The sequence below is a fragment of the Cydia strobilella genome, chromosome 19 (genome assembly GCF_947568885.1).
Source record: "Cydia strobilella chromosome 19, ilCydStro3.1, whole genome shotgun sequence".
NCBI lineage: Eukaryota > Metazoa > Arthropoda > Insecta > Lepidoptera > Tortricidae > Cydia > Cydia strobilella.
The window spans coordinates 5120634-5148511 of NC_086059.1; the positions used below are offsets into that span (position 1 = coordinate 5120634).

General features: G+C 38.0%; 5 protein-coding genes across 5 annotated transcripts in view; 1 reads left to right on the plus strand and 4 right to left on the minus strand.

Annotated features, from left to right (window-relative positions):
- Positions 1-314: 314 nt before the first annotated feature.
- On the minus strand, positions 315-2434 carry LOC134749987 (sn-1-specific diacylglycerol lipase ABHD11-like). The gene is made up of 3 exons (XM_063685023.1): positions 1937-2434; positions 1168-1535; positions 315-620 (listed from the first exon to the last, which is right to left on the minus strand). The coding sequence occupies exons 1-3, from the start codon at positions 2369-2371 to the stop codon at positions 482-484; spliced, it is 942 nt and encodes a 313-aa protein (XP_063541093.1). The 5' UTR covers positions 2372-2434; the 3' UTR covers positions 315-481.
- Positions 2435-3411: 977 nt separating this feature from the next.
- LOC134749988 (sn-1-specific diacylglycerol lipase ABHD11-like) lies at positions 3412-5092 on the minus strand. The gene is made up of 4 exons (XM_063685024.1): positions 4858-5092; positions 4382-4604; positions 3708-4075; positions 3412-3555 (listed from the first exon to the last, which is right to left on the minus strand). The coding sequence occupies exons 1-4, from the start codon at positions 5016-5018 to the stop codon at positions 3414-3416; spliced, it is 894 nt and encodes a 297-aa protein (XP_063541094.1). The 5' UTR covers positions 5019-5092; the 3' UTR covers positions 3412-3413.
- A 399-nt stretch (positions 5093-5491) lies between these two features.
- LOC134749996 (sn-1-specific diacylglycerol lipase ABHD11-like) lies at positions 5492-7194 on the minus strand. Its single transcript, XM_063685048.1, has 3 exons — positions 6672-7194; positions 6023-6393; positions 5492-5643 (listed from the first exon to the last, which is right to left on the minus strand). The coding sequence occupies exons 1-3, from the start codon at positions 7071-7073 to the stop codon at positions 5496-5498; spliced, it is 921 nt and encodes a 306-aa protein (XP_063541118.1). The 5' UTR covers positions 7074-7194; the 3' UTR covers positions 5492-5495.
- A 691-nt stretch (positions 7195-7885) lies between these two features.
- Positions 7886-18461, plus strand: LOC134750412 (very long chain fatty acid elongase AAEL008004-like). Its single transcript, XM_063685585.1, has 7 exons — positions 7886-7937; positions 12365-12436; positions 14450-14640; positions 15635-15775; positions 16355-16460; positions 16828-16961; positions 18258-18461. The coding sequence occupies exons 2-7, from the start codon at positions 12376-12378 to the stop codon at positions 18438-18440; spliced, it is 816 nt and encodes a 271-aa protein (XP_063541655.1). The 5' UTR covers positions 7886-7937; positions 12365-12375; the 3' UTR covers positions 18441-18461.
- A 262-nt stretch (positions 18462-18723) lies between these two features.
- Positions 18724-27878, minus strand: part of LOC134750103 (bromodomain-containing protein 1) — a 33932-nt gene continuing 24777 nt past the window's right edge. The window contains exons 15-22 of the mRNA XM_063685198.1: positions 27277-27444; positions 26781-26870; positions 26350-26473; positions 25635-25745; positions 24875-24964; positions 24107-24233; positions 22551-22648; positions 18724-21215 (exon numbers count right to left, since the gene is read on the minus strand). Coding sequence (XP_063541268.1) covers positions 20885-21215; positions 22551-22648; positions 24107-24233; positions 24875-24964; positions 25635-25745; positions 26350-26473; positions 26781-26870; positions 27277-27444 — 1139 coding nt within the window. The 3' untranslated portion in view covers positions 18724-20884. The remainder of the gene's footprint in view (positions 21216-22550; positions 22649-24106; positions 24234-24874; positions 24965-25634; positions 25746-26349; positions 26474-26780; positions 26871-27276; positions 27445-27878) is intronic.

Consider the following 27878-nt stretch of genomic DNA (forward strand, 5'->3'; position numbering starts at 1 on the left):
GAGCTTCTGGGGCCTGTTTTATAGTTGTGTCTAGTTGTGAGGGGTGCAACATGTCTGGGAGCGCAAAACCACAATGTACCAACGATAATAATACATATATGTATGTGGTTTTTGATGAGTGCAACTTTGTTATCGGAAATGTGGTTACAATTTAAAATATAGTTGCATAGGCAAGTTACACGAAAATATCTGATATGCCAAACATTTTTCAAAGTGGATGTAGGTACTATTTCCTTTCCTTAAATATTCTGTACTGTTATCAGACATTTTCAAATAAATTATTATGGTTAATAGACAAAATAAAATAAAAAATATTTACGGTTAACAACAAAGAAATATATTTACAACAACAATACTGATTTACTTTGTACATTTCACTATCACAATGTCAACTAAAATAAGTAAAATCTCCAATGGTAATCAGAATCACAATTTATATCATCTAATTAATTATGCTACAATATTTATAATTGGCAACTATTCATTTTTCTTTTAAGAACTTGCACACAGTCTCCAGGAAGGGCTGAGGCTTCTGGCTGTGCACCCAGTGTCCGGCGCCTTCGATGTACACCAGCTCTGCCAGTGGGAAGTATTCTTGGATCTCTGGCAGGTCATTTTTACTGAAAATAGGCCAAATTGAAATAAGGAAATTGTTGTTATGGTAGAATTACCCTTATCGTAGGGGTTCCCAAACTGTGTGCCGTAGACAGTAAAGAGGGGCACTGTGAGGCAATCCTCCTCGCCATGCTACCTACCTATCGATTTCGAATACTCTAGCTAGGTTAGAGCGCCGAGATTAAAATTTAATCTTGATAAGTGCCCCGCAGGCTGAAAAAGATTGGGAACCCCTGCCTTAAAGTCTTAAAATACTGCATAAGAAAAAATACAAAAAGATGATGTGAGGGTGGTCACTTGCCATACTTGTCACATTTGCCACTTGCTTTGATTACAGATATTAATTAAAATTTTATTGCATGGTGTAAAATGTAAAAAAAATATTAAAGATGATTTAATTGCATTGATATTGCAACTAGTTTTAAAACAAATCAGTCTTTTAAATTTCAAAATTATAACAAGTGCTCCTGTATGTTTGACTTCATGAAACAGTACGTATGGTTCTGAACCATTTTACCAAGCAAAAAGCTTATAAAATTTAAAGTATCTCACCCTATATAGTCTGACAGAGATCCTCCTATAAATAAAGTCGGCCCACAGTACTGTAAACCTTTCAAACTGGATGGAAAGTTTGATATATGTGCCGTAAAGTTTTCTTTTAAGGCTGGCAGGTTGACTCTCCATGTATAAGCTCCTGTATGTGTCTGCACCAGGTTTGTTATCAAGAAGTTCCTCAAGTTGACATCAGGAGTTATTGATTTTAGTTGTTCGTCAGCTACTTTCCTGGCTTTGGACATGGCTATACCGGGGCGCACTGAGACATTGGACATAGCGTCAAATAGGCTTGCCATTGTGTTTATCTGCAGGCTAGTCTTAACTGGTGAAATGTCCACTACTATAAGACTTGATATTAGATCAGACTGGAAAAAAACAAATGCAGATTTAATATAGATTCATTAATATGCAAACAGAAACTATAATCTCTCTTAAACAAGAAAAGAAGTCTACTCCAAATTATGTCACAAACATACACTAAGGCCCACTTGCACCATCCCACTAACCCGGGGTTAAGCGTTTAAACCGTTAACCGATTTTTATGTCAAATTGTACTGGTAACCAGTTAATCCGGGTTGCAAATGGGCCTTTACTATAATTTAATGACAAAACCTGAATCTGTAAACTACATCTTTTCTATTCCTCCTATTTATTATGCACAGCAAAAAGAAATTGAAAAAATAAGTTAGAGTATACCTAAATAAAATGTAAATTGCCAAAGTACTGAGAGTTGATTTAATCAGTAATGATTTATGTTTTAACTTACACAAAGCAATGACAACACCATAGCAGTCCTGCCACCCATACTATGCCCTAGTACGGACACTTTAGATAGCTCCAACTTTTTCAGCAGATTCATAACATCGTGAGCCATGTGGACATAGCTATGTTGCGTAGAATGCCTGCTGTCGCCATGGTTACGGGCATCTACACTGATTACTTTCCGCCCCGTCGTTCTATGGATAGCCTTGCTCGTACTGTTCCAATTGTTCTTCGAACCCAACAACCCATGTAATATTACTAAAGGAGGAAGTGGATTATTCTCAGATTCAGTGCTTTCATAAGAAGCGTAAGCCAAATCGACAGACTCGGAATTTTCTGAAGTAAATGTCCCCCGTTTCCTTACGATTTGTGGGGATATAACGGGATATGTCTTGAAAAAGGATGCCAGGATCCTGGGATTAGCTTTAAAGGGTAACATTTTTACAAACAGAATTTTGAAAAAAATAATAGTAAAATTACATGATTGATGTCAAAAGTGACATTGTGTGATATTAAGAAACGGTTTGAGACATAGTTTCATCGGGGTCTCATATTAGGTTTGTTCGATACACAAGTTGACAAGTTTAAAGGCCGTAACACACCATCGCACCGCACCAAGGTCATTGTGCGATGGTGTGTTTCCCAAGCTTCACATTTCTACTTGATATTAATTGTATAAGTATAGAAAGGTATTAACACACCATCGCACCGCACCAAGGTCATTGTGCGATGGTATGTTTCCCAAGCTTCACATTTCGACTTGATATTAATTGTATAAGTATAGAAAGGTATACTTATAAGGAGCACAAATAATACTTCCAAATTTATTTCTACTTACGAAGAAATCTGTTATTTTTGAGTAATATTCGCATTCCATTCATCTTTGTCATACTCGTTGTAAAATAATCTTGTCTCTTTCTCTTTCGGTTTGGAGCTCGTTAGCACGTGCACATTTCCCGCTTGCTTAAGCGCGATTAAAGGCAACTTGTAAAATTTGTACAAGGTAAGCACTTCAATGGAACGCCTATAACCTATTTTGAGTTATAATATCATTGGATACCCATAGGCTCCTTCATAACAAAACGTGATAAAAAGCTTGTAAAGTGAACAAGCTAGGTTTTCATGCTATATAAATGTTACTTCAAGGTCTTCAAGTACGAAACTCATTATTACCGTCACCCATGGACACCCGAACGCCTATAAATATTACAGGGTATGTTCTTATTAAGTAACCTTTATTATTTTCAAGTAAAAATATAGTTTGTCAAAGGACTGTCTCATTTCAAACATAGACAGAGAGAATCATACTATCTTTGTCTTACACTATTACTAGCACCCAAAAAAAAGGAGGAGTATAGTTTTTTTTGTTCTTATTTACTTACTGACAATTTGGTTTGACCAACTATATTTTTTCTAGATAAGATTGGTACAAATCCAAAAAGGAATAATTGGAATTCTTCTGTAGACAAGATATAACGGTTTTACTTATGTTTTGTAAGGAATTCATTGACGTAATTAAAGAAGGCGGTTGGATCTTCGGCGTGAACGTTATGACCGACACCCTGTACATACTTGAGTTCGGCATTCGGAAAAGTTTGTTGGATTCCTTTTAAATCATCTGTCCTGAAACAATATAAAACCATTATTAAGTCAACCCTTCAACCACTCCGTATTTAACCATATAATTATCATCTCACCAAGTTTCTGAATAAAGCACACCTATTTAGTTAGGCACATGTTAAACTAATTGACATAGTTACTTAATGTATACTTACGGCAAGTAGTTCGATTTTGTACCCCCAATAAACAGGACCGGGCCTTTATACTGCAAGTTCTTCAAATCGTCCGGGAAAGTCGCGATGTCCATAAAATGCTTTTTCAGAGCCTCCAAGTTGCACATCCAGCCAATGTTGTCGCCTCGCTTACCGATATTCATTAGAATGAAATGGATACTTCCTCCCCCGAACAAGCCGGTGGCCAGTAATTTATCTTTAGCAAAAGCTCTAGCGTCGGTTACAGATGCCTGTCCTTGGAAATCGATGGCTTTCATGTTGTCTATTAGTACTGGAAAGAAGTCATTCAGGACGCCAGCCGTGGAGACTGGTGAGATGTCGACTACGATCAGACTGTGGACTTTCATTGGCTGTAATAAAAGGGACATCATTTAAGGCCAAAAAGACCTAAGTTTTTTCCTTCTTCCGGTCTAGGCCCGACCAGGGGAAATATTAGATTTGCAACGGGCAACGAACTATAGAATACCTATAGAAGACTTGTCTTGAGCTCAGAAATGACCCCACGGCTACTGTGCTGAAACCGAATCGACTGTGCTCGGCGGAATTTGACAATATATTCCGTCGCTGGCAACGGGATCAAAACTGGATTGACTGGACAGGAGCAACGAAATTAAAGGTTTGTTAGTAGAAAGAAGACAGCAAACATAAACCAATACCTGTGTAAGCGCTAAAGCCATGCTAGTTCTACCGCCCATGCTATGACCTATCACGGTAGCTTGCTTCAGACCCAAGGTATCAATTAGCTTGGCCACATCGGCGGCCAGCTCATGGTAGGTATGCGAACTGTCGTGAGGACTTTCTCCATGGTTGCGAATATCGGCAGCGACGACCATTCGGCGGCACGTTGTTGAGATCTTTTGGCTCATGCTCGCCCAGTTCCTTTTGAATGTAAACAAGAACGGAAGTCTATTAGAATAATACCATGAACTGAACAGGTAGGTATTTAATTTAGGAATATTACATGTTAAAGCAAAAATATTGCTGAAAACGAGAACTGAGGGTAGCACGCGCAAGGTTGTTGTATACATTTTGTCCAAGCAAGAATGTTTTTTTTGGCTGCTAAAGCAGAAACGTTTGTGCTCAGCTTATCCTAGTACCTGCTTAGCTTAGTACCTGTTTATCCTTCAATTACCTCTTGGAGCCCAATAATCCATGGAGGACAACCACGGGTGAGCCGCCACTCTCGTTTTTTCCGTACACATTGTAAGCCAAATCAACAGCTGACCGGGTTTGGATACTAATCGGAGTGTGTAAGATGAGGAAACAGTGCCGCAGTAATTGTAAAACCTTCATGCCATTTCCGGTCAAACGAAATATTTTGAATCATTTCATTTCAGCAAACAAACAAATTTTAGGTACACATATGATTTTGTGAAATATTTAACACATTTCAAAGCATTATTTATCGTTTTCAAAGTATTTATTTTCTACTTTATTGACGTTTGATTAGTGTTTGTTATAAAGTTTCAGCGTTTTGTTTACGACGTTATTATGACTTCTTAACTGAACGCAGCGACGCTCCTTTTTAGAGGAAACTCTTTATTGATGTTTTTTTTTTTGCATTTAATGTAAATTTCCATTCAGGGGTACTATTAAGTAGCAAAGATTTGCAATAGATATGTAACTTAAAAACTTAGCTTAGCACAAGCATTGCGTGCCGCAGCTGGACGACAGGTAAAAATGAGAAATGATTTATCATAAATTAAATACTAGTTTATTAAGTTAACACAAATGCACATCCAACACGTTAACAAATATCCACAACAAAGCTTAGTTATTATTGTGATGATTTAGAAAGCTAATGACGAGCTCCAGCACGGCCTTGGGTTCATCCTTGTGGACAAAGTGGCCGGCGCCGGGAACGAACTTCACTACGGCTTGGGGGAAGAGCTCTCTGATTCTCGGTAGGTCGTCGGCACTGGAACAACCATATTGTTGGAGGGGCACTTTTACCCTAGGGCTTAAAGTCGTTACGAGCGGCGGACTGCGAGGGGAAGGGGAGGCGCAAACCTTAGAAAACCTAGAGCCAAATCGTCAATACGCCACTGCACTCTAGCTAACATATGTAGTAGGTATGTTACTTAGTAAACCTGTTTGCTAGAAAAGGAATGCTAAACAACGCAAAATAAAGGGTCCTACTACATTGGTGGATACTAAATTAAAATGTTAATAACCCAGTAACGTAGTGGTCAGTAACACCAATTGTTGTCTTCTTATACTTATTATGAATCAGACACAAAACTTTACGCAGATGTGAACTCCGATGTAGGTAAAAGAAAAACATTTTATATACTTACGGAATATACTCAGATAACTGTCCGCCTATGAACAAAGCTGGTCCGAAATACTTCTTGCCTTTGTCTAAACTGAATGGAAACGACGAAATATATTTAAAATGTCTAATTAGCGTTTCTAGATTGCACGTCCACCCTATAGTGCCATCTTGTTTAATGTTGATATTGGATAACACATTCCCCATAATGATTTCATTGGTAATGATACTTTTCAACTGTTCTTTGATCTCCTTTCTAGCTTTGTGGACTTTGCGTTTTTCGTTCCATTGTACTTCGGTCATCGCTTTCATGATATTTGGGAAGAGTGTGGTAAATTCCGCGCTTGTTGTTGCGGGTGACATGTCTAACACAATTAGACTGGCTACTGCCGACGGCTGAAACACAAAATAGTTTTGGATGACCAACCTTAACCTAACCATCATCAAACTTTATTTTTGATAGAAATTTGAACGTGAATGAGATGAGGGTCGTGATCAAAGTTTTGACCTGGAAGATATATCTGTAAATAGCATCATTCTGTTAAGCAAGAGATGCCTTGGGAAGGAAAGAAATAACCCGAACTGCTGTCCTGCTACTGCTACACCATCCTAGGCCATCAGGACTGAAAGGAGTTTCAAAGTAATCGATGAGTATATTAAATTTGTGTAGGTACCTTCATCAAAGCGACTGACATTGCTGTCCTGGCACCCATGTTGTGTCCTATAAGACTGGCTTTGTCCAACACCAGTTTGTCCATAAGTTGCAGAACGTCTTCAGCCTGTTCATCGTACTTATGCGACTTGGTCTGCGGGCTGAGCCCGTGGTTCCTCAAGTCTATCCGCACAACTACCCTTTTTGTCACAGCGTGAATAGTTTTCCCTAAATATTTCCAATTTTCTTTCGTTCCCAGTAAACCGTGGCAGATTATAAGCGGAGGTTTTTCGTCTGGTGGTTCATTATCGGGACCGCTTACGATTTTAAAAGATAAGTTCACAGCACTTCTGGTACCAATAGTCATGGGAGGCAAAATTTTCACTAATCTAGAGAACTGCAGTATTCGAGTGTACACATCCATTCATGTCAAACAATTATGTATATCCAATTGGGCAATGGATAACAATAAAATAACATTTTCTTGAACTACTTAGTTGTTTTATTAATATTTAATTAGTGTTTGTAAATAAATACAATTACGCCGAAATGTAAAATGACATTTCGTGTCAGTTGTCAGATAATGAGGAAATAGGTAGACGAAGCCTTGGTTTGAAACCTTCTACTTGATCACGATGAGATGGCATAGTGAGGTTGCCCCGTTGTGTCCCCGCAGGTGTCATCGAGGTGGCCGTTGTAATATTCATGAGAGTCCCCAACGAAGCGCACACGGTAATCACGGTATACAATCGTGATATCTTCCGAAGTAATAAATTAGGCCATTTCACAGTTGTCAAGTATTAAACAATCATCCTACTTATAATACGTCCTAATACTGAATTCAGGCAGGATACTATTACTTTACTTAACCTGCATGTGACACAGGTCTCTTATGATGAGGATTGGGCTGTAGCTAGCTAGAGTACCTAAGACTCATTTACCTACTACGATTTTTTCATAACCAAAAGCTGGTGGTAAATGTCATGGATAAGTCCGTCTTTCGTTTAATCTATAGTGAATTAGTGACGAACGGGCAACATAAAGGAACATAGGCACACTGAGCATGGTCGAACAAGGTTTTGACCGGGCGGGCGGTGTTTTAATAGATTTGCGTTCGAATTGCAGAAATGGTGTAAAAGAAAGGAAAATGTCCACAATGTATCGCCGTGATGCGTTAATGATATGCACAAACTTGTAATTTAATACAGTTCAATGACGATGCCGTACGTTGTAAACGGCGTATAACGTTCAATCTTGTCGCCAATCCGTCTTGAGGAGGACGTCCCTGGTGAGCCCACCATTTGTTACTTTTAATTATTTATTTAACTCGTTAATAGATACACCGACGCGATGCCATGTTGGTAGAAAAGTTACCTCTTCGTACCATTGAGGCGAATTACGAAGAATCAATAACGCTTGGGAGTTAGAGGAGGAAATTTTGAATTGCTTTCGGGGGGTTAAATTTTATTGTCTTCATCGCACAAAACAAAGGCGGGCTTAAAAGGTATTTTTTAATATAGTTGCTCAAAAAGTGCTACTTTTCGTGGCTGTTTAGCGTGCGGAAAGTTGGTTTTCGCGAACTAGTGCTTTTTACTTTTCCAATATTTTTAAATTTTTACTTGTTCCAATTCATGACTACTTATTGATGAGTGTTAATATTAGTTTCCTTTAAACGTCGTAATCAACGTAAAAACCTACTGTTAATGTGAGATTACGAAAAAAATGCATATTTCATATTTTATTACTTACCTCTTCATCATTATAAGTATTATAACACATTTATTTTTTAATGTTGAAAAACCGTTCTTAATAAGTTGTCTGAATGGAACGGAACGCCTGTCAAAGAAGAATAAATAATATAAATAAATAAAATAAACAACATTCGATATTGTTTTTATAAATATACGATACACAAATAATCGTAAATAACGATATTTAGGTAATAATAGTACAATGTTTTAATATTTACAATTGTTTCTGTCTTATAGAACATGCATTTGAAAAAAAAAAAACTTTCATTGAAGTGGGTTCAATAATAATAACAAAATCTATTTTAGTCGAATAAAAGCTAGAAAAACACCTCTTCATAATGTCAATGATGTCAGTGTCACAGAATTAATAATATAAAAGTTTCGAATTCCATTCCTTACTGGTTGCTTTTCTTATTTTTTCGCAACTGTATTAAAAAACGTCGTTCGATACACGTGCGGATATGTGATTCTTCACTCGTCCCGAGTCTTGCCACTCGCCTACGGCTCGTGGCAAGATATCTCAGTACTCGTGAAGTAATGACATACTTTCCGCACTAGCATCGAAATGTACTATTAACTAGTTAACTACGGGGCTAAATTTTGCGAAAATTAGTACCTAGACTGCAAATAACTGGTTCTTTAATTACTTATGTATTATTAATTGATTATTTTCATCCGTTTTAAGTAATCTTTAACGCTGATTAACAAAAGAAACATTTTTTTGCGGATTCGTTTAGTGGTTTTATTTTATAATAACAGTATGAAAATCAAATGAAAATGCTATTTTACTATTAGAATAGGCCAACTCCGGTAATCACTATCGCGTTTCATTGTTTAAATACAGACAGAAGTGACAGAAACATACGCATTGCGACAAAATTAAAAACACGATTTAACATTCCTGACAACATACCAAAAACAACCTACGTAATTTGGTCGGGTTCATTGTTACCCACCACAAAAACGGTGGGCAACAAAAAACGTCTACGTCACTTAGGACTTTTTAGAAGTAGGCAGAAAGGAAAAGTGAGACTATGACAAGGACAAACAATAATAGCGCTTTCTCTGCTACTCCTACCGAAAGTTCCATAAGTGCATCTCGTTCGGTCAAATGGGGGAGGGGCCATTTCCTCTTTATATTACTGTTCCTCTATGTAAAAAATGCAACCTCTGAGTTTGGGTTCCTTTGTGTGCAGTCGGCATTATAGATATGTTACGTAGTTGCGTAGGTAAACGAAAATGGGCCTTTAAAATACCTACCGGTCCCTTTCAGCAGCAAAGTTCATTCAAATATTTAATCTAAGTACGAGTATAGTTATATATTTGTAGTGTATGTCATAGTGGCTGTTTAGAAACTAGTCTGTCTGTGTGGCGTGGTCAACCTGAACAGACTTTGACGTGACGTGACTAAGTGTGGAGTGCCACTAAAAACGTAATATTTTCATATTTAATATGAATTTGCCACTTCTGGTGTTGTCATAGTCTACGTAGGACTAACGACATTTTATACAGGATGTCTCTGAGTTAGCGACGAGGCCCGAGGGAGTGTACAAAGGTTACGCGTGTATGATCCCACGTCATTATTATTTTAATTCATTCGGTTATTTTCATTGTATTTTATTACAAGGTGATTCAACCTTTATTAAAAAGTCCATGCTCTTGGTGTGTCCGTTTACCAATGAATCCATTGTTTTTTGTTTGTGGTCTTATTTTTTACGCACGGAGGTCATGAGCATCTTTAGAAAATTAAATATTAAAGGTTTAATATCCGGTTGCATTAATCACACATCAATCAACGGGCTGTTTAACTTAACTTTGCAGAGAACTACAAAACTCTTCTCACAATAAACAGTAATAGGTACTTAGTACTTACAGACTGTTTGGTGCGACCGGCGCGGCAGTTAAAACACATGAGGTCAATTCAACTCATAACTTATTTATTTCTTGAGTTCATATAAGACAAAGATTTGTATGAAGCTCTAAATATATGCATGGTATTCAGAATACTTAATAAACTGATGCATTCTGAAAATAGGCCAATCAAATTAGATTTTTTCGAAGAATTAACTCCGATTAAAGTGAAAATCGTTTCAATACCTTCATTTGATCCTAAATGCGTGTAATCTGAGTTGAGTTTGCTCCATCTCAGGAGGTGTGCATACATTTTTGCTCTTTTTTTGTTTTTTTGCTAAAACAAATATATTGTACGCCAAATACTGGCTAATTGTGATTGCGACGCACTTTATAACATAAACATCATTTCTATTACTCCCTTTCTAACATTAAATGATTTGTACCTATTTGTTACATTTGTATTTGCTTGTAGAAGTTGTAGATCGAACGGTACGTCCGACAGAAAATTTATTCGAATCATGGTAAAAAATGATATTTGAGCTTTCGAAAGGTACCTTAATATGAATTCGTAGTTAAATTTTGTAAAAAATGGCCGCCACTTTTTTTTTTTTTTTTTATTATGTTAAAAATCCGTAAGCGCCGGTGTCTTATTCACTAAACCTTGCTGGTAGTGCTAATATAATGAATAGTGAAGAGTTTCACCTTACGCCCATGTGACGGTAGCAAACGGCCAAGCCACATATTTTGACTAAGGTGTAGTTTGTGAAGTTAGGGCTTGTAGAGTTAGAAGCTTGGCTCTACAAGATATGATAACTTTTGACAGTGCGAGCCTTATGGTTTCGTCTTGGCAACATTTTACATGAAAATGTTTTTTGGTTGGATGGTATAATTTCTTTAGTATACTTTTTTGTACCAATTGTATGAAAACACTATGTTCTAGCAATAAATATATTTCATTTCATTTCATTTGTACCTATAATATCATCGCTCTCTTCATTTTAATATTAGTGACATGTAAGGACTGATTTATATAATTAAAAGTTATTAAGTCAAAATCCAAGAGATCCGATTTGCATAGACACTGCATGCATTCGTGCTGCACTCACGGACTGCAGGAAGTTTACATTTTTATCAAAAAATAAAGAAAATTTGTTCGCAGAGTATCTACTAGACGATTTACTAACATTGTTTTAATAACTTTAATATTTTATAAGTTAGGAAAAGAGTACCTAAAATAGTATTTTTATTGTTTGTATAAACCGCCAGAAAATTACATTAAAAAACTCAATTCACACGATGGCGGTTCCTGCTAAATAAAAGTAGTAAAAACTTAAATCAGTTGCGGTTTCACACTAAACAGGAACTGATAAAAACATGCGTTTGTGACAATTGTCAAAACGTTTGTGCTTACCTACATGTAAAATAATACGTGTGCGTAACTAGACAACAACACTGTACCCGTACCACGAGTCACTAGACAGTGTCAACACTGACATAGTTATAAGTGCGAGTTGTATAGAAAGTAAATTACAGACAGTGACTCGTGGTAAGGGTACTGAAGGCCTCGCCGTCTATAGACGTAGACGGTCTGTAGATGACGTCTGAAGGACCTTAAGCGACGATCTGAGTGGTCTCAATCTATTTGTTAAGACGAAAGTGGAGGACCCGCGCGAAATCGCCTTTTCATACAAACGTAGTCGTCACTTTCCTCTCTGGATATTAACATTATTGAAAATATGTTGACACAATTTTTTGTATATCAACCACAGCTATGCCCCTGCGTTTAATTTAGATTTTCGAATTTTTAATTATTATAAGAGTAAGGCGCATTTAAAAAATTGTATGAAATCTGTTTTTCGCTCCTAATTTATACCATAATCAAAAAATCATTATGTAAAAATATTTTCCATAATGTCAATACCCAGAGAGGAAAATGGGGACTACGTTTGTATGGAGAAACGGCCGTCCCCTTTCTATGTATTTTAGTATTTATATATTCCGTTGTCTGAGTACCCACAACACAAGCCTTCTTGAGCTTACCGTGGCCTAGTTAATTTGTGTAAAAATGTCCTATAATATTTAACTATTTACTATTTGCTTAATATTTCAGGGATCAGCAAAATGGGGACCCTTATAAACAACATCACTCAGTTCTACCACTATGTCAACGAGGATCTTGCTGGTGAGTTTCAGTATTTTTCGAATAATTTTGATCCATATAGTGTTATATTGTGTGTGTGTGTATATGTAGTGTATTTAGGCTAGTGTCGGTGTTTAGTAATTTAAGATTCTTGGCTAGGATAGACCGTAATTTTGGGACTGACTTGTGTGACGTGGTCACGACCCGGAGCGAGCTATTGGTGATAAATAATTTTTCTGTATGATGTCTTGTTTTCTTGCTACACGACCCCGAAATCATCCTATATTAAAACTGTTACCTCAAATACTTTTACGTAGTCAGGTACTTTTACGTTGACGTTAATGAATAGAATGAATATAAAGTTACTGCATAATCGATAGAAGCCAACGGGTCCGGAGGTCACACATTATGCTCAGTGTAAGTATTCTTGCATATTTTGACTTATACTTATAACTTTGTATGAGGAATAGTTATTTGTTATACAAGGGTGCAAAGTTGTATTTTACCCGCGAGTGTGGAATTGAAACACAAGCAAGCGAAAGGATTCTATAGTTGAACCACGAGTGAAGCGAGTGGTTCTAAAATATAATTCTGAGCGTAGCGAGTATTTCAACACACGAGAAGTAAAATACATTTGCACACGTGTGTAACACAAAACTTTTCCCCTCACTATAGCGAGGAAAGTGCAACATCCACAGGTGTTAGATCATCTTCATCACTGGAATCACTAATTTTTTACGATAATACGATATACGATAGAAAACTCTGTCTGGAAGTTGTGTATTTTTACGTGTCAGAGTCGGTGAGAAAATTTTTGTTGACAATGTTGACATTTCTGACGATGCGTTTTGAAATTGCATCGAATCAACTTGTGCGTTCAGAATTAAATTCAACATCATTAAAAAAAAACAAATGTTTCTTATGGAATTTAAGGTTTATGACTTAAAATCATTAAATAAAGCTAAATTTGGTATTTTTTTATTTATTAGCGTTTTACGTTTTGCTATCTGTCAAAAGCTACTTAAACACGCTCCATCCAAGGTCAAATGACTTTCCCCACTAGTGGATAAAATGCGTTTTTCCCCGCTTGTTTTAAAGGATAAAAGACGGCTTTCCGAGCTAGTGAGGGGAAAAATACTTTTTAAATCGCATTTTATCCACTAGTGGGGAAAGTAATTTGACCTTGGATGGAGCGTGTTTAAGTAGCTTTTGATAGATAACAAAACGTATAACGCTCATAATAATTGTTCGTTATCTTTAAATAAATGGTTTGAGAATTTAATAAAAAATACCAAATTTACCTTTATTTAATGATTTTAAGTCATAAACCTTAAAATTCCATAAGAAACGTTTGTTTTCTAATAATGATGTTAAATATAATAACGCACAAGTTGAGTCGATGCAATTTCAAAACGCGTCATTGACATTTCATACGTCAGAAATGTCAACATTGTCAACAAAATTTTTACTTTAAAACTTCTTACGTAAAAATACAGAATTTCCAGTTTTTTGTTATAATATCGTAAAAAAAAAGAGTAATTCCAGTGATGAAGATGATCTAACGCCTGTGGATGTTGCACTTTCCTCGCTATAGTGAGGTGAAAAGTTTTGTGTTACACACGGGTGCAAATGTATTTTACTTCTCGTGTGTTGAAACACTCGCTACGCTCAGGATTCTATTTTAGAACCACTCGCTTCGCTCGTGGTTTAACTAAAGAATCCTTTCACTGGCTCGTGTTTCAATTTCACACTCGCGGGTAAAATACAACTTTGCACCCTTGTATAACAAATAACTATTGTCATAATTATTATGTACTTTAACTTTTTGATAATAGAGGCTTTGTCCCAGGAGCGGATTTAGAGAGGGTCGGGCTAAGAGGCTCAATTTAAAAGCATACGAGTCCCTTCGGATAGGTCTCCAGCCCCCACAATTAAAGCCCAACAAACCAAAATCCTGGATCCGCCACTGGTTTGTTCAGATATTTGTGAACATCTTGGCCGCTCCGATATATATAATGGCGACTGTAGAAGGACCACCTGAACTGCTTCTTTCAGATCCCCGGACGAACACGTTCTTCCTAGTATCCAGCCCGTTTCCCATCATGATCATTATGTACCTGTACCACCAGTTCGTGCGCAAGTGGGGCCCCGCCATGATGGAGAACCGGCCGCCCTTCGAACTCAAGAAACTTATCACCCTGTATAATATTATACAAATTTATCTGTCCGGGTACATCTCTATACGTGTACGTATATAGATCTTACTAATATTATAGTACAACTAGTATCAGTAATCCTACTAGAGTCAAACCAAGAAAAGTCTGCAAAGATTTTGAAAACACACGCAGTGCAAGTGTTATTTTAAACGTCAAACTTCTATGAAATTATGACGTATACATACTCGTAACACTGGCACTGCGTGTTTTGTCAAAATGTCTGCAGACTTTTCGTTCTGCAGCCATTTGCTACGTTCCTTGCCTACCTCTTTCGCTTTCTTAATTTTCATTCCTCATAACGTGCTCGGCGGTTTAGGGTACTCTTGACCTAACTACTAATGAAATATAATAGTATATTTCCCATTCAATCGCGGAAAAACGGCTAAACGAATGTTGATGACATTTAAATAAATAAATAAATATTATAGGACATTCTTACACAGATTGACTAAGTCCCACAGTAAGCTCAAAAAGGCTTGTGTTGTGGGTACTTAGACAACGATATATATAATATACAAATACATAAATACATATAAAACACCCAAGACTCAGGAACAAATATCTGTGCTCATCACACAAATAAATGCCCTTACCGGGATTCGAACCCAGGACCATCGGCTTCACAGGCAGGGTCACTACCCACTAGGCCAGACCGGTCGTCAAACATTTGGTATGCAGAATTCTAAAATACAATTATGAATGGATTTTTGGCCTAACAACCTACGAGTATATTACGTGGTGACTTACCTATATAAGTATAGGTAACTTCACGAGTCACATCATAATAATGTTTTGCATTTGCATTTCTGCACCCCTTTATCGCGTATCCAATACTAAAAACCAAATTTTAAACGAGTTTAGCCTTTGATTTAATTTAAACTGTAACACTTTCTAGTCAGTCTTCTAAAAGTCTAATGTACCTAATATAATTAAAGAATGAGGCGTCTTTCCATATAAATAAAATGTTATTAGAAATTACGCAATCCCAAGAAAATATTTCTTATAACTAACTACTTGTTTTCAGTGTCTGTTCATTCTGTACCTGCCGGGGCACTACAGCGTCTGGTGCCAGAAGATGGTCACAGACGAGTCGCCACTGGAGAAGATCGTCATACACCACGTTTACATGTACTACGTCATCAAAGTTATTGATCTACTGGACACGGTATGTTAGGCTCTACTACGCGAAATTTAGATTTGATTTGAGTTACCTACACTTTGGACGACAAAAATGTATGAAGTCTTAGATAGGGTTATAGCTACTCTTTCGTCGTGACATCGTAATGCATTTCAAGTGAAGACACGCTTGCGTCTATGATTTGGGCTTGAATTGACATAATTTCTTAATAACTGACGCTTCGCGTTTATAGTGCTTGATAGTTAAGTATTAACTTACGATTAAGCCAGTTTGTCTTGCGTTCAAACACAAAATAAAGAAAATAAAAACCAATGAAACCCTTTGTAATTTTTGAGAATAATAATATGTCATGTCATGAATCATGACACCTAAGAGTCAACAGTCCTGTCCAGCGCCTCTAGCCATATGGTAGTCAGGTAGTCTAGCTAGCGGACACAAGTCACGCGCGAGGTAAACTCGGCGCGGCTAGCGGTTTGACAGAGATTAAGTATTCGAAATTAAACTGTCGTGAGTCCTACTAGCAACAAGCAAATTTTAGGGTTTAACTCACGAATTAGGTATTTACGAAGATTACAACCTAAACATGCTACTTTTGTTGTTTCTCAGGTGTTCTTCATTCTGCGCAAGAAGTTCTCGCAAGTTTCGTTCCTGCACGTGTACCACCACCTCGGCATGTGCCTGCTCGGGTTCGTCGGGAACAAATATGTGCCAGGTATTTCGGCACTGTGCTCATTTCTGGCTTTAGACTCTAAATAAAATGCGTGTTTCGGGGTTCCCCCTTCCTTTCAGTTGTTAGGTATTTATGTATAAGCCTGCAGGGCCCTAATAAGCGGCATTGTGCTCAAAAAGACAGTTGTCTCTTTAGTTGTCCGGTCATGAGTGTTGGCTTTATATTCAACTTTATACTTAACTTACTTTTTTAACTTTATATGTAAATGTAGAATTGTGGTACACTTTTGCGTTGATTATTGACGCCTACGATCTAGTGCTTAGTGCTTCTTACTTTTGGGTATATATTTAGTGGAATATAAAAATCTGTATATTAGGGGCCAAATAATTATATCTTTGTGTATTTGCAGGTGGTCACGGAGTGATGCTAGGTTTCATCAATTCCGTGGTACACACGGTCATGTACACGTATTATCTGATCTCCGTGGTGCGGCCGCAGTGGGTGCGCCGATGGTGGAAAAAGTACATCACTCAGCTGCAGATAGTAAGTGTCGTACTAGGTACTAATACTTTTATGCTTCTCTTCTCATTTTGTCAGGTGACAACTAAAACACACGAAGTTCAGAGTCATGGTTATGGATGGTATAGAAAGGATTGCAATCTCTTATGGCAGAATTGTTGTAAAAGTGACCGCGTTAAGCTTTAAATAATAGTTCCTAATCTCTCCGGTGGCGCTAGTTAGGCTCTGGGACATGAGTATAACAAGAACCATATAAGGCAACAAATAACCCGACCAAATTACGTAGGTTGTTTTTGGTAGTATTTCGGTGTATGGTGGCGCCGCCTAATTACTGTTTTTTGATGGACACTTTTCATACATAGAGATTTGGCTCATTTATACAGTCTCCATGGTCATGCTGAACCGAACTATTTTTTTTGAGCAATAATTTTTTTGCAATTAGTGAGTTTTGGTGACTGACGATTTATCTGCCAGTGTTGCCAGCAAGACCTTACATGTGTGGGGATTTGCTAGTCTGAATTATAAAGTATGTATTTGCTGCTGTTTTTAAATTGCTGTCATTTTTTTCTAGTAACATACCTAATGATACTTGAAGCACAGACAAAGCAGTACCACAGTGTTGCATAATATTGTGACGCAAATTTAACAACTAAACGTTGTTTTGTATGCCGAACATACGCTAACGTATGGCGCCGTATAATACCACCTATTTTAGCCATTTTTCAGGCATAGTGCGATTTATCGACCACACAAGTGACAATTGGATTTCAACCTTAGCATTCCGATTCAAGGTTTAAATTAGATTGAACTTTTGCAAAATGTGTCTCGTCTTCCAACGAATCACCAAAACTCGGGGACTTTAACTATATTACTTTGTATATTTTTTGACACCGTAAGATTGTGCACCTGTTAGTTTACAATCTAAAGTAGGTTAGGTTGTGTTAGTTTGTAATCTTCCTACCGTCAGTTTATAATTTATTTAGCGAGATTGTAAATTGACGAGTGTTTACAATTTTATATGTCAATAGTATGTCTCTGACCATGGGGCTTTAAATTCAGGGCTCGATTCTACTCGCTAAACTGAGTTACTTTTATTATGGGACCAACCCTAATATCGCGAATTTTTTTTTTGCTTTTCCATAGAAAACGTCGACATCTGATCAGCCAAATGTATGAAAAACCCAAGTTTTTTTTCGGGATTTCGGGGTGGGTCCCATAATAATAGTAACTCAGTTTAGCTAGTAGAATCGAGCCCTGAATTTAAAGCCCCATGGTCAGAAACACCCATATATACTAATAAAAAATATTTCCTCATTTCAGTTACAGTTCGCCCTCCTAATCTTCCACTTCGGGCACGTGCTGTTCGAGCCATCGTGCGAGTACCCCAAATGGGTCTCCCTGGTGTTCCTCCCCCACAACATCTTCATCCTCTTCCTCTTTCTGGACTTCTACTTCAAGGAGTACGTTTACAAGAAGAAAAAGACTAGTAGTAAGACTTCGTAGGTAATAAATTATTTATTTATACGCGTTCGTTTCATTTAATGAGGACATTTGTCGCACATCAAAAAGTACAACAGGCGGAATTAATGCCTCTAGGCAATCTCTACCATGTGGCGAAACAGAACAACAAAAAAAAACTAGATTATGAATGAATGAATGAATATTTTTTTATTGCGTGTAACACATGGACACATATTATGAGCGAAATACTAAATGGTTATCCAGCCCTGATAGTGAATTTAGTAAGGTGAAAAAATCAAACAGAATTTCCTTTTAATTAATATATTTTGACAAACAAAGCCAGCATAAAACACTGATAACACAACGACTTATAATAAAAGCCTTATTTTGATACCGTAAAAACAAAAACATTGCAAATTAAAATTTATAAGGAAATACAAGATTCTCAAACATGTGCAAAAAGATTATATTCTTAAATACATCGTAACAGGCAAGTGGCAAGTGGCTTTCCATTACAAAAGGTGCCTTTATGGCAACTGTATAACATACTTTTTTGATTTGGAAAGCCACATAAGATATCTTCACAAGTTCAAAGCAAGTAATACTGCCGTTCAGATGCGTGTGAACATATTGCTTAGATGTATTTGATGGCTATAACGATGCCTGTATAAGAAAACCAAAACTTTATAGGTAACTACCTATATTAATGTCCGCTCTCGGTCAATGGTTGGCTCTTTCATACATATTTTAATGCAACAGTGGTGACTTCCCAACAAAAATAATGGGTATTGATTGTAAAAGGCAAATAACAACACAACCCTAAAAAGAAAAAAAAAACTATTTCCTGACAATTGAGTTAAAAAATAGTACGCACCTCTCCCTTCCGAACTACGCATGAATTAGCAATAGAAATTTGTTTGCAAGGGGTTCAGTTATCTCTACAGCTTACTGTTACATTCTATCCATCAGTCCAGTTACAATACTTTATACCTCATCTACTTTATCATAGAGCAATAATACCAACTTCCGTTTACCACAACGCCACTTCCCTGTATTCCTAACCAGTTGTTTTTTTTACCTCCATCATTAAATTGAAATCTTTACATATATTTCGACAAATACATATTAAATTTAGCCACGTTTATCTCTACAGCTGCATTCATAGTGATGAAACATTAGATTGATGTTATACATGAGTACATTGGATTTATAACTTACAACTTGAAGTGATCAAAGTTAACATCATTTTATTGATTATCATTGATTGACATAACATCATTTACCCAAGTTAACCGTTTATGCAACCAGACAATTACATTTAAGTATTATCTCTATCACATCTAGAAATATATAAATTTATAATGAGGTTACCAACTACTTTCCGAATAAGTATATACTCGTATAATTATACATTTGATTTAGTTATTATATTTATTATGTTATGAAACTTATGAAGGTATTATTATTCGCAATGTTTTCATTATTATCTTGAATAGGTAAACAAGTCAATACCAAACCTACAGAGAATAACAGTTACACCTACCTACCAACCACCTACCAAAAAGCAGTCAGCAACAGAAATTGCTACATCGGCTAATGTAAAAAATATCAGCACAAGCATTTACTCCCTTAGCAAATACTCGTAAATATGTGTTGAGGTCATTTTATAAACATTGCCCACTAAGCAATTTCAGCTGCTAACTGTACCTATACTTACATTAACTTCTTTACAAATGGTATTATTTTCGCATTCCTAACCTTATCATACAATCCAGTCTATCTCACCTAAGTTATTGAAATATTTACTGTTCATATTCAATTATCTTGTCAAAACATATATCAAAATATTTATTAGTGCGGTTTTTACTCACTATTATTTTTAGGTATATATGATACAGAGATGTACTTCACTACATAATATAAAACAAAGTCGCTTCCTGCTGTCTGGATGTATGTCTGTCTCTATGTATGCTTAGATCTTTAAAACTACGCAACGGATTTTGATGCGGTTTTTTTAATAGATAGAGTGATTCAAGAGGAAGGTTTATATGTACAATACATCAGCATTGCACCCGTGCGAAGCCGGGGCGGGTCGCTAGTTAGTAATACTTTTGACCCAAGGAGCTACCTGTATAAACAGATTAAGATTGTAATATGTTATAGTAATAGTAGATGGTTACGCAAAGCAGGTGAGCTCCCTACAGTTTGAGCGTGCACCCTTGCGCTTTGCTGCTATCTAGTGGCCTAAATACAAAAACTTAAATTTGTCATTTTACAGTGTAAATTTTACACTTCGTGCCAATGAACAGGGAGCTCTTGCGCTGCATGCTACAGTTCATTCACCCTCTAGATATTTAAATTTCTAAACTAAATTAATCACTGGAATCACTCGTATCCTCCGGCGTTCTAATATGCATCAAGGAGAAGTTCCCGAAGCTGAACGTTCTGTTCCTATTCGGTCTCCTAGACCTATACCTAAACCTGTGTCATTTGTCGCCATCGACCTGCTTTCTAAACTGCATCGCGTCTCCGTAGGCCTTCTTCACCGCCTTTCTATCAGCTGGTTTCCTAGATTCAACCAGCTTAGCCTGATCTAAACTTTTCTCTACTCCTAGAAGTTCAAGCTTGTTAGGCGGCAGCCATTGCCATGTGCGTTTGACATCGAAGAATAGTACTAAGTAGAGGACTGGCTCGTGAGAATGGTTCTTCTTGAGGTTGAGTACGTCTTGTGGTGGTACTGGAAGCGGAACGCCGTTGTAGATGAAGCCTTTTGGGATTTTTGGGTCGATTATTAAAGCTGGGTACCAGGGGTAGCCTCTGTGGAGGAAAAAATAAGGTCTAATTTTCAATAATCAATTGAAACTATTTCAATAACAATAAAAAAATTGAGTTTAAGGGCAACAGAAAGATTTTTTTATAGATCGTCAGGTGACAAACAATATATTAGCCACTGATTGTAAAAATAATAATTAAACATAACCTCGTTTTGGTACTAGTACGGTTCAATATGGCTCTGAACTTGTGGTAGTAGTTAGAATAGGTTGTCACCTGGCTTTGTATAGCTCTCGAGTAAGGTTTGAGTGAATGAAATACTTACGAATGATGAATGTGATGAAACTTTTACACAACCGTAGCGAAAATGTATGAAGCAGGAAAGACGATGAGAATGAAGCAAGTGCGCGCTATAACTAACCCCCGATGTAAAACGAGAGGTGTTAAACGTTTGACGCCAATGTCTGTCTCAATCAAACGGATTTTCACTTTATACGTGAAAGCGAGTTTCCTTGCGGTGGTTCTTAGCTATGTTTGATAAAAATCCATCCAGCAGTTTGAAGAGTATCAGCTCTTTTCTACAATAATATATGGCATATTTTGCATAAAATGGTTTAGAATCTTATGATTAGCGTAGGGTTTATTTATTTTTTAATTGAATAGTTATTTAAAAACATGTTTTAAGGTACCTAATCTTGGAATACCCATTTTGAATCCATTAAAGTTGTTTGAAGAAGTTAATTTTTAACAACACCTAAGGTAATTTAGAAAATAAAAATTGTCGTTCCGAATTCGGTAGTTAATTTAATTTGGTTGACTAATTTGATCGTTGCCAGCCGCCTTCCTCCCGAAAGTTTAACTAGTGATGCGTAACGAAAGTAAACTTATCGATTATGTAGGTAATAAATCGCACCGAAATCGCGTATGTCTACGGTGCGTTTTTTTAATTACCGGCAATATTTTGCGTTGTGAATATATAAATAATTTAGTAGTAGTAAGTAACTAACGTAGTCATAAGCCAAACTAACAATTCTATGGATAAAATAATTATCTGAAATAAAGAATTAATAATAATAATAATATAGTTCATACTGAGCAATTTTTACTATGGGACCAACCCCAAAACCGCGAAAAAATTGTCTCTTATAGAAAATATCGAAATCTGACCAGCCAAACATGTATGAAACAGCCACTGTAGCGCTCATCGTACAAGTCGTTTCACGGAAGCTGGCACGAATGGAATTAACGAAACTTTCATTGTATGAGTGACACATGTATCGATATACAGTCAGAGCCACCATTTTATTGGTAAATGTGATACACACGTAGACATTATCATTCGTTCCATTCGTGTTAGATCTTGTGAATTGACCTGTTTACCTGCACTTGGCCCAGACGAGTTGCAGCGGTTCGAGGGGCTCGTCGGGCAGCGAGCTCTTCACGGGCGTCTTCGATGTGGATGAGCGTGTGCCTCGGCCCTGCGAACACAAAAAAAAAATCGGATGAAAAACCCATATTTACACATTACAAAATTAAATTAAAAATACATTAAATAATTCAAACACATTACATTAAGACGGAATTACATATCGAAATTAGTTTAGCCAACAGTTTCACGTAATGCTTGCATCAATTTCATGAATGCAAATCAATTTCGTGCCCTTCGCGATTTTTCGATAAAATGGGGCATTTTTTATGAAAAGGGATCTTATTGTCGATGGCGCTTACGCCAAACAGCGTCGCGCGGCATTGTATTTATATCGGAGCATCGTTAATAATGGCGTAAGCGCCATCGACAATAAGGTCCCTTTTTATAGAAAGTACCACAAATTAGTTTCACGCCACTAACTTAGTAAAGTAATTCCGGCTTTTGGATTATAAAATTAAGTTCTTTCATAAGTATAAATCTACTGTACAGTATTTGGATAGTAATAGGGGTAGTTGCACCAAACGGTTCATCGTAAAAACGTTCACTTAAATTTATTTTATGATCACTCAGATCCTGCAGAAACCGTACCCGCAAAAAACTCGACGTCAGTGGGAGAGCGGCCTTACGCGGTAATAGTACATTATTGTCGAGGCTCGGAAGTAGCTACCTTCCAGCCGAGTCATATATAGTGCTTTACAAATATAATAGAAATATTTTACAGAAGCAACGTTATTATGTATATATTTCACAGAAAAAAGTAAAAAGATTTGCTTTGCCGACTTTTTATTTTTTTAATTAAAAATAGAAGTGTATTTTTCTGCTGAAAATACGCCAACCTATTTGAGACACCTAAATAGTCGCGGTACCAACATTGTAATAATAAGTACTGATAATCTGTTTGGCTGTTTAATGGACCTATGCCTTCATTTGATATGGCCACTTCAACTTTTAATAAAAAGTTTGGAACTCGACAAATAATGGAATCAAATAGAGACTGCAATGTTTTTAACTTTTTAATTTTTTGACTGACCATAAACTACGCACTTCGCGACCTACTTTTTAACCGGCAACGTCGACTTTGCCGTCCATTTTTGAGAAAAATATGATATGGAAATTGCTATCGAAATTGGTCGTCATCCGAATTTTGACCGTGATTGTGGTTGGTCAGTGCTTCCGAGCTGGAAAACTGTTTTGGGTACTACGTCGGTGGACAGTGTGGACGAACCATTAGCGAATGACGTAGTGAGTGTTGTGTGCGACCCATCATTTGACAATAATGCCGTAAACGAGGGTAGTTTCTCGCCCCCCCTGCCGCCACCGGCGCCCGCGCCGAGTCATCGGGCGCGGAGAGTTGCGGCCCGCAGTCTGCGCCGGTCCGTCACCGTCGACGCAAGCTCCTGATGACGCTCCTCGGTACGGAGTGAAACATGTCGAGCGTTTTCGACTTAAAACACGTGAGTGACCCGTTATTAATATATTTAAAATATGATATGGTTGGTTTAGCTACCTTAGTCGGTGTGGTGGGCGAGTCTTGTCCGGAGCGGCTCTGGTCGGAGTGCGAGCGTCGCCGCCGCTCCCGCCGCTCCGCGCCGCTGCCCTCCAGCGTCGAGTCCAGCGTGTCGTTGTAGCTGGACCTGCAATACGGATTCATTTATAACACCACGAGAATCCATCATTGTATTTTTTAGGGTTCCGTACCCAAAGGGTAAAAACGGGACCCTAATACTAAGACTTCTCTGTCCGTCTGTCTGTCTGTCACCAGGCTGTGTTTCATTTGACATTTTCACAGATGATGTATTTCTGTTGCCGCTATAACTACAAATACTAAAAAGTACAGTACCCTCGGTGGGCGAGACCGACTTGCACTTGTTAGATTTTTTAAGATCTTATACTATTTCGCCACGCGTGTCTACCTATTACCATCCATTTTCTCCATGTTTTGCCAGGAGTTAGCGGATGTTAGCGGGTTTTCGTTCGTCTCGCTCGCCTATCTCCAGTCACTGACTGAGTCCGATCTACAGATCTAGGACCCCCAGATTTTCTAGGCATTATGTGAAAAGCTAATTGTACGGTTTAACTCACACATTTTTAGTCACTCGCGCGACATATTTCGGAGAGCCTAGGTCTTCTTTCTCAAGCACTAGTGCGAGTAGCGTTCGTAAAATTAGCTTAACGTTAGTATGTCCCACGAGAGTTTAAATTCGATTATGTAAAATTTTTAATATTTTCTTACAATAATGTATACACCGTGTCCATGGAGAAAGCTTGTACTCACCCATCGCTGGAGCTGGCGGAGCGTGAGCGGTCGGAGGCGTAGTGCGTGCAGGACGAGCATGACGACCACACGGAGCTGTTCGACGACGACCTGCGAACGATAACACATTATTATTTGACAGTTTTTTTTATATACCACGTCGGTGGCAAACAAGCATACGGCCCGCCTGATTGTAAGCAGTCACCGTGGCCTATGGACGCCTGCAACACCAGAGATATTACATGCGCGTTGCCGACCCTTTAAAAACCTGTACACTCCTTTTTTGAAGAACCCCATACTGTAGCCCCTCGGGAAAACCTCGGCAGGGAGCTCATTCCACAGCCAAAGCGTCCGCGGGAGGAAATTCCTCTTAAATCACTTAAGTTAACAAATGTTAAATAATATTCGTAGCATGCAAACTAAAACACCCATTGGTATATAATATACTGGAAATCGGTTAATTATTTAGGTGAGGCCAGTGTGAGTGATGTGAGACTAGTTACCATAGACCTAGCATGACATAGATCAGCTATACGCGTGCGCCCGTGAGGGACAAAACATACGCAATGTGATAATATGATTGGTCGAGTAGATTTGTAGTCCACCATAAACCATACTAAATTTACGGTGGGGAATTAAAAAAAAGTGAGACTATGACAAGGACAAACAATAACATCGCTTTCTCTGCTACTCCTACTGAAAGATACATAAGACTATCCCGTTCGGTCATTTCCCCCCACCCCTCATGCCGATCCAGTTATACTAGATTCATGCTAGTTACCTGGACAGCGCCAGGTCGCTGTCCGAGCCGGCCTCGCCGGTCGTCCCGCGGTACTGCAGGAACGAGGCCGGGACAGGCGTGGACAGCGCCTTGCCTTCGCCGAGGCCCGTCCTGTACACAAACAAGTTTTTAAGCAGCCTACAATATAAGTAATTACAAAAAAAAAACATCCATATTTGAAAAATAACTATTCTGCCGCTGGCCACTTTCCCCTAAGCTGAAAGTAAAAACTGATGCCAGTTCCAAGTTCCAACCCTTAGGCTGCCTTTAGACCATAGATATCTTTAGACTGAGGCGGAGATCAGAGGAGACGCGCACGTCTTCTTTCATCTCCGCCTCAGTAGGAGAGCCGGCCATATATCAGATTGCCCAAGCAAACCTCGAACCCTTATACAGTTTGATTCACGAAAGCTGACACGAAGTGAATGAACGAAACTTTCATTGTATGAGTGACACCTGTGTCGGTATACAGTCAGAGCCGCCATTTTATTGGTTAATCATTAACCCTTGTGTGTGTGAAAATGAATGAGCGAATGAAAATACCCATAGATATTTTCGTTCACTCATTCATTCCATACGTGCCAGTTCTTGTGAATCGACCTGTACTTCTAGCAGGGAAAACGCTAACAGCAGTAGATGAGCGGTTCGCAAACGGCGCACGAAAGGCGCATTAATTAAATCCGGACGCATTATGATATGCTACTCGTATACTAACCGAAATAAGTCGGGTGAAGAAGCCTGTTTGTCTTTATCGCACTTTCTCGGGCGTCCGCGGCCTTTCTTCTTGGGTGACGGCTCCAGCGGCCTGCCGAGGCTGGCTGATAAAGTGGGGAGTGACGCTGTCAAAAACATACACAATTTTACAATAAGTAAAACATAAAATAATGTCTGGACGGTTAGCTTGACATTATAAAAAAAATATTATTGTTTTTTTTCTTTTTTTTTATTAGCCTATGTGTGTGTCCCACTGCTGGGCAAAGGCCTCCCCTCTCCCTTTCCAATCCTCCCTGTGCTGGGCAAGATCCCGCCAATCCCGCTGGAACGCATCGAAATGATAGGTATTTAAATATTTTTAAGTGTGGACCTATGTTTCTAGAAAGTCCTAGGACTGAAGTATTAAGGCTATAAATAAAATAAAATCCATACCATCGGATCCGAAACTTTTAGGCGGCGTCGCTACGGTCGTCGGAGTAAGCAGTAGCGTTGGCTTCCTCAAACCTCCGATGAGACCCAAACCTATGCAAATATAAACAATATGTTCCGTTCCGTTTTATACAAAATACAAGATAGTCATGAGTCATGACCCCCCTGAATCCTAAGCTGGGTCTACTATAAATAAGTTTTTCACTTCTTAGACGACATAAAGTTACGATCCTTATTGACTTAGCAATAAAGTCCAAAAACTGCCAGCCATGCCGGTAAAATAAACTATATTACAGGTATATTTTACTCACAATCGAAGTGAAAAGTATATAACTCAGGCTTAAATGTCCATTTTTATTGACAGACAAGTCTTAGTAATAGTGTGATGTGTGTGTGTCTTAGCAATAGGTTCCCGTTTTTACCCTTTGGGTACGGAACCCTAAAAAGCACACTTTGTACAATTAATAACTATGTTAGTGGTATCAGTGATGGTACTGACCTGAACTGGCCGTCTTGAGCGGCGACTTGGCGGACTTGACGGGCGACTTGTTGGGCGACTTGTTCGGCGATTTCTCCGGCGTGGACAGCTTTTGCGTGCGCTCGACGGGTTTAGACGGCGCCGGCGTCTCGGAGCCAGAAGTCGGTGTGTCAGTCACCGCCGGGTTACCTGTGGTTTTACTATAAATGTAAGAGGTAGAAAAATAACAGGCCAATAAGTTAAAAGTCACAAATAATGTTGCTAACTTGTAATACCGATGGACGTTTCTTTGTACTGAAAGCGGTCGCTTATAGAGCCGTCATATTATACAGGTGTTGATAAGTAAGAAAAATTTGGGCTATCGGACTTTCATTTTAGAATCTGGAAAAGAAAAACAAGGTTTAAGTGTATGTTTATACCACGCCATTGACAATTTAGCATACGGACCGCTTGATGACCGCGAGCCGGTACGGTAGCGTAAAGAGAGTTGCGTTCCACTTCGTGGTGTCACATTGCGCTTCGCGCTCAAATCCAGTAGTGTATAGTCACAGAATATATAATAGTACTAGATATATAGGTATAGTATAGGGGGTACAGTATGAATTTTCTAAATAGATTTTTAC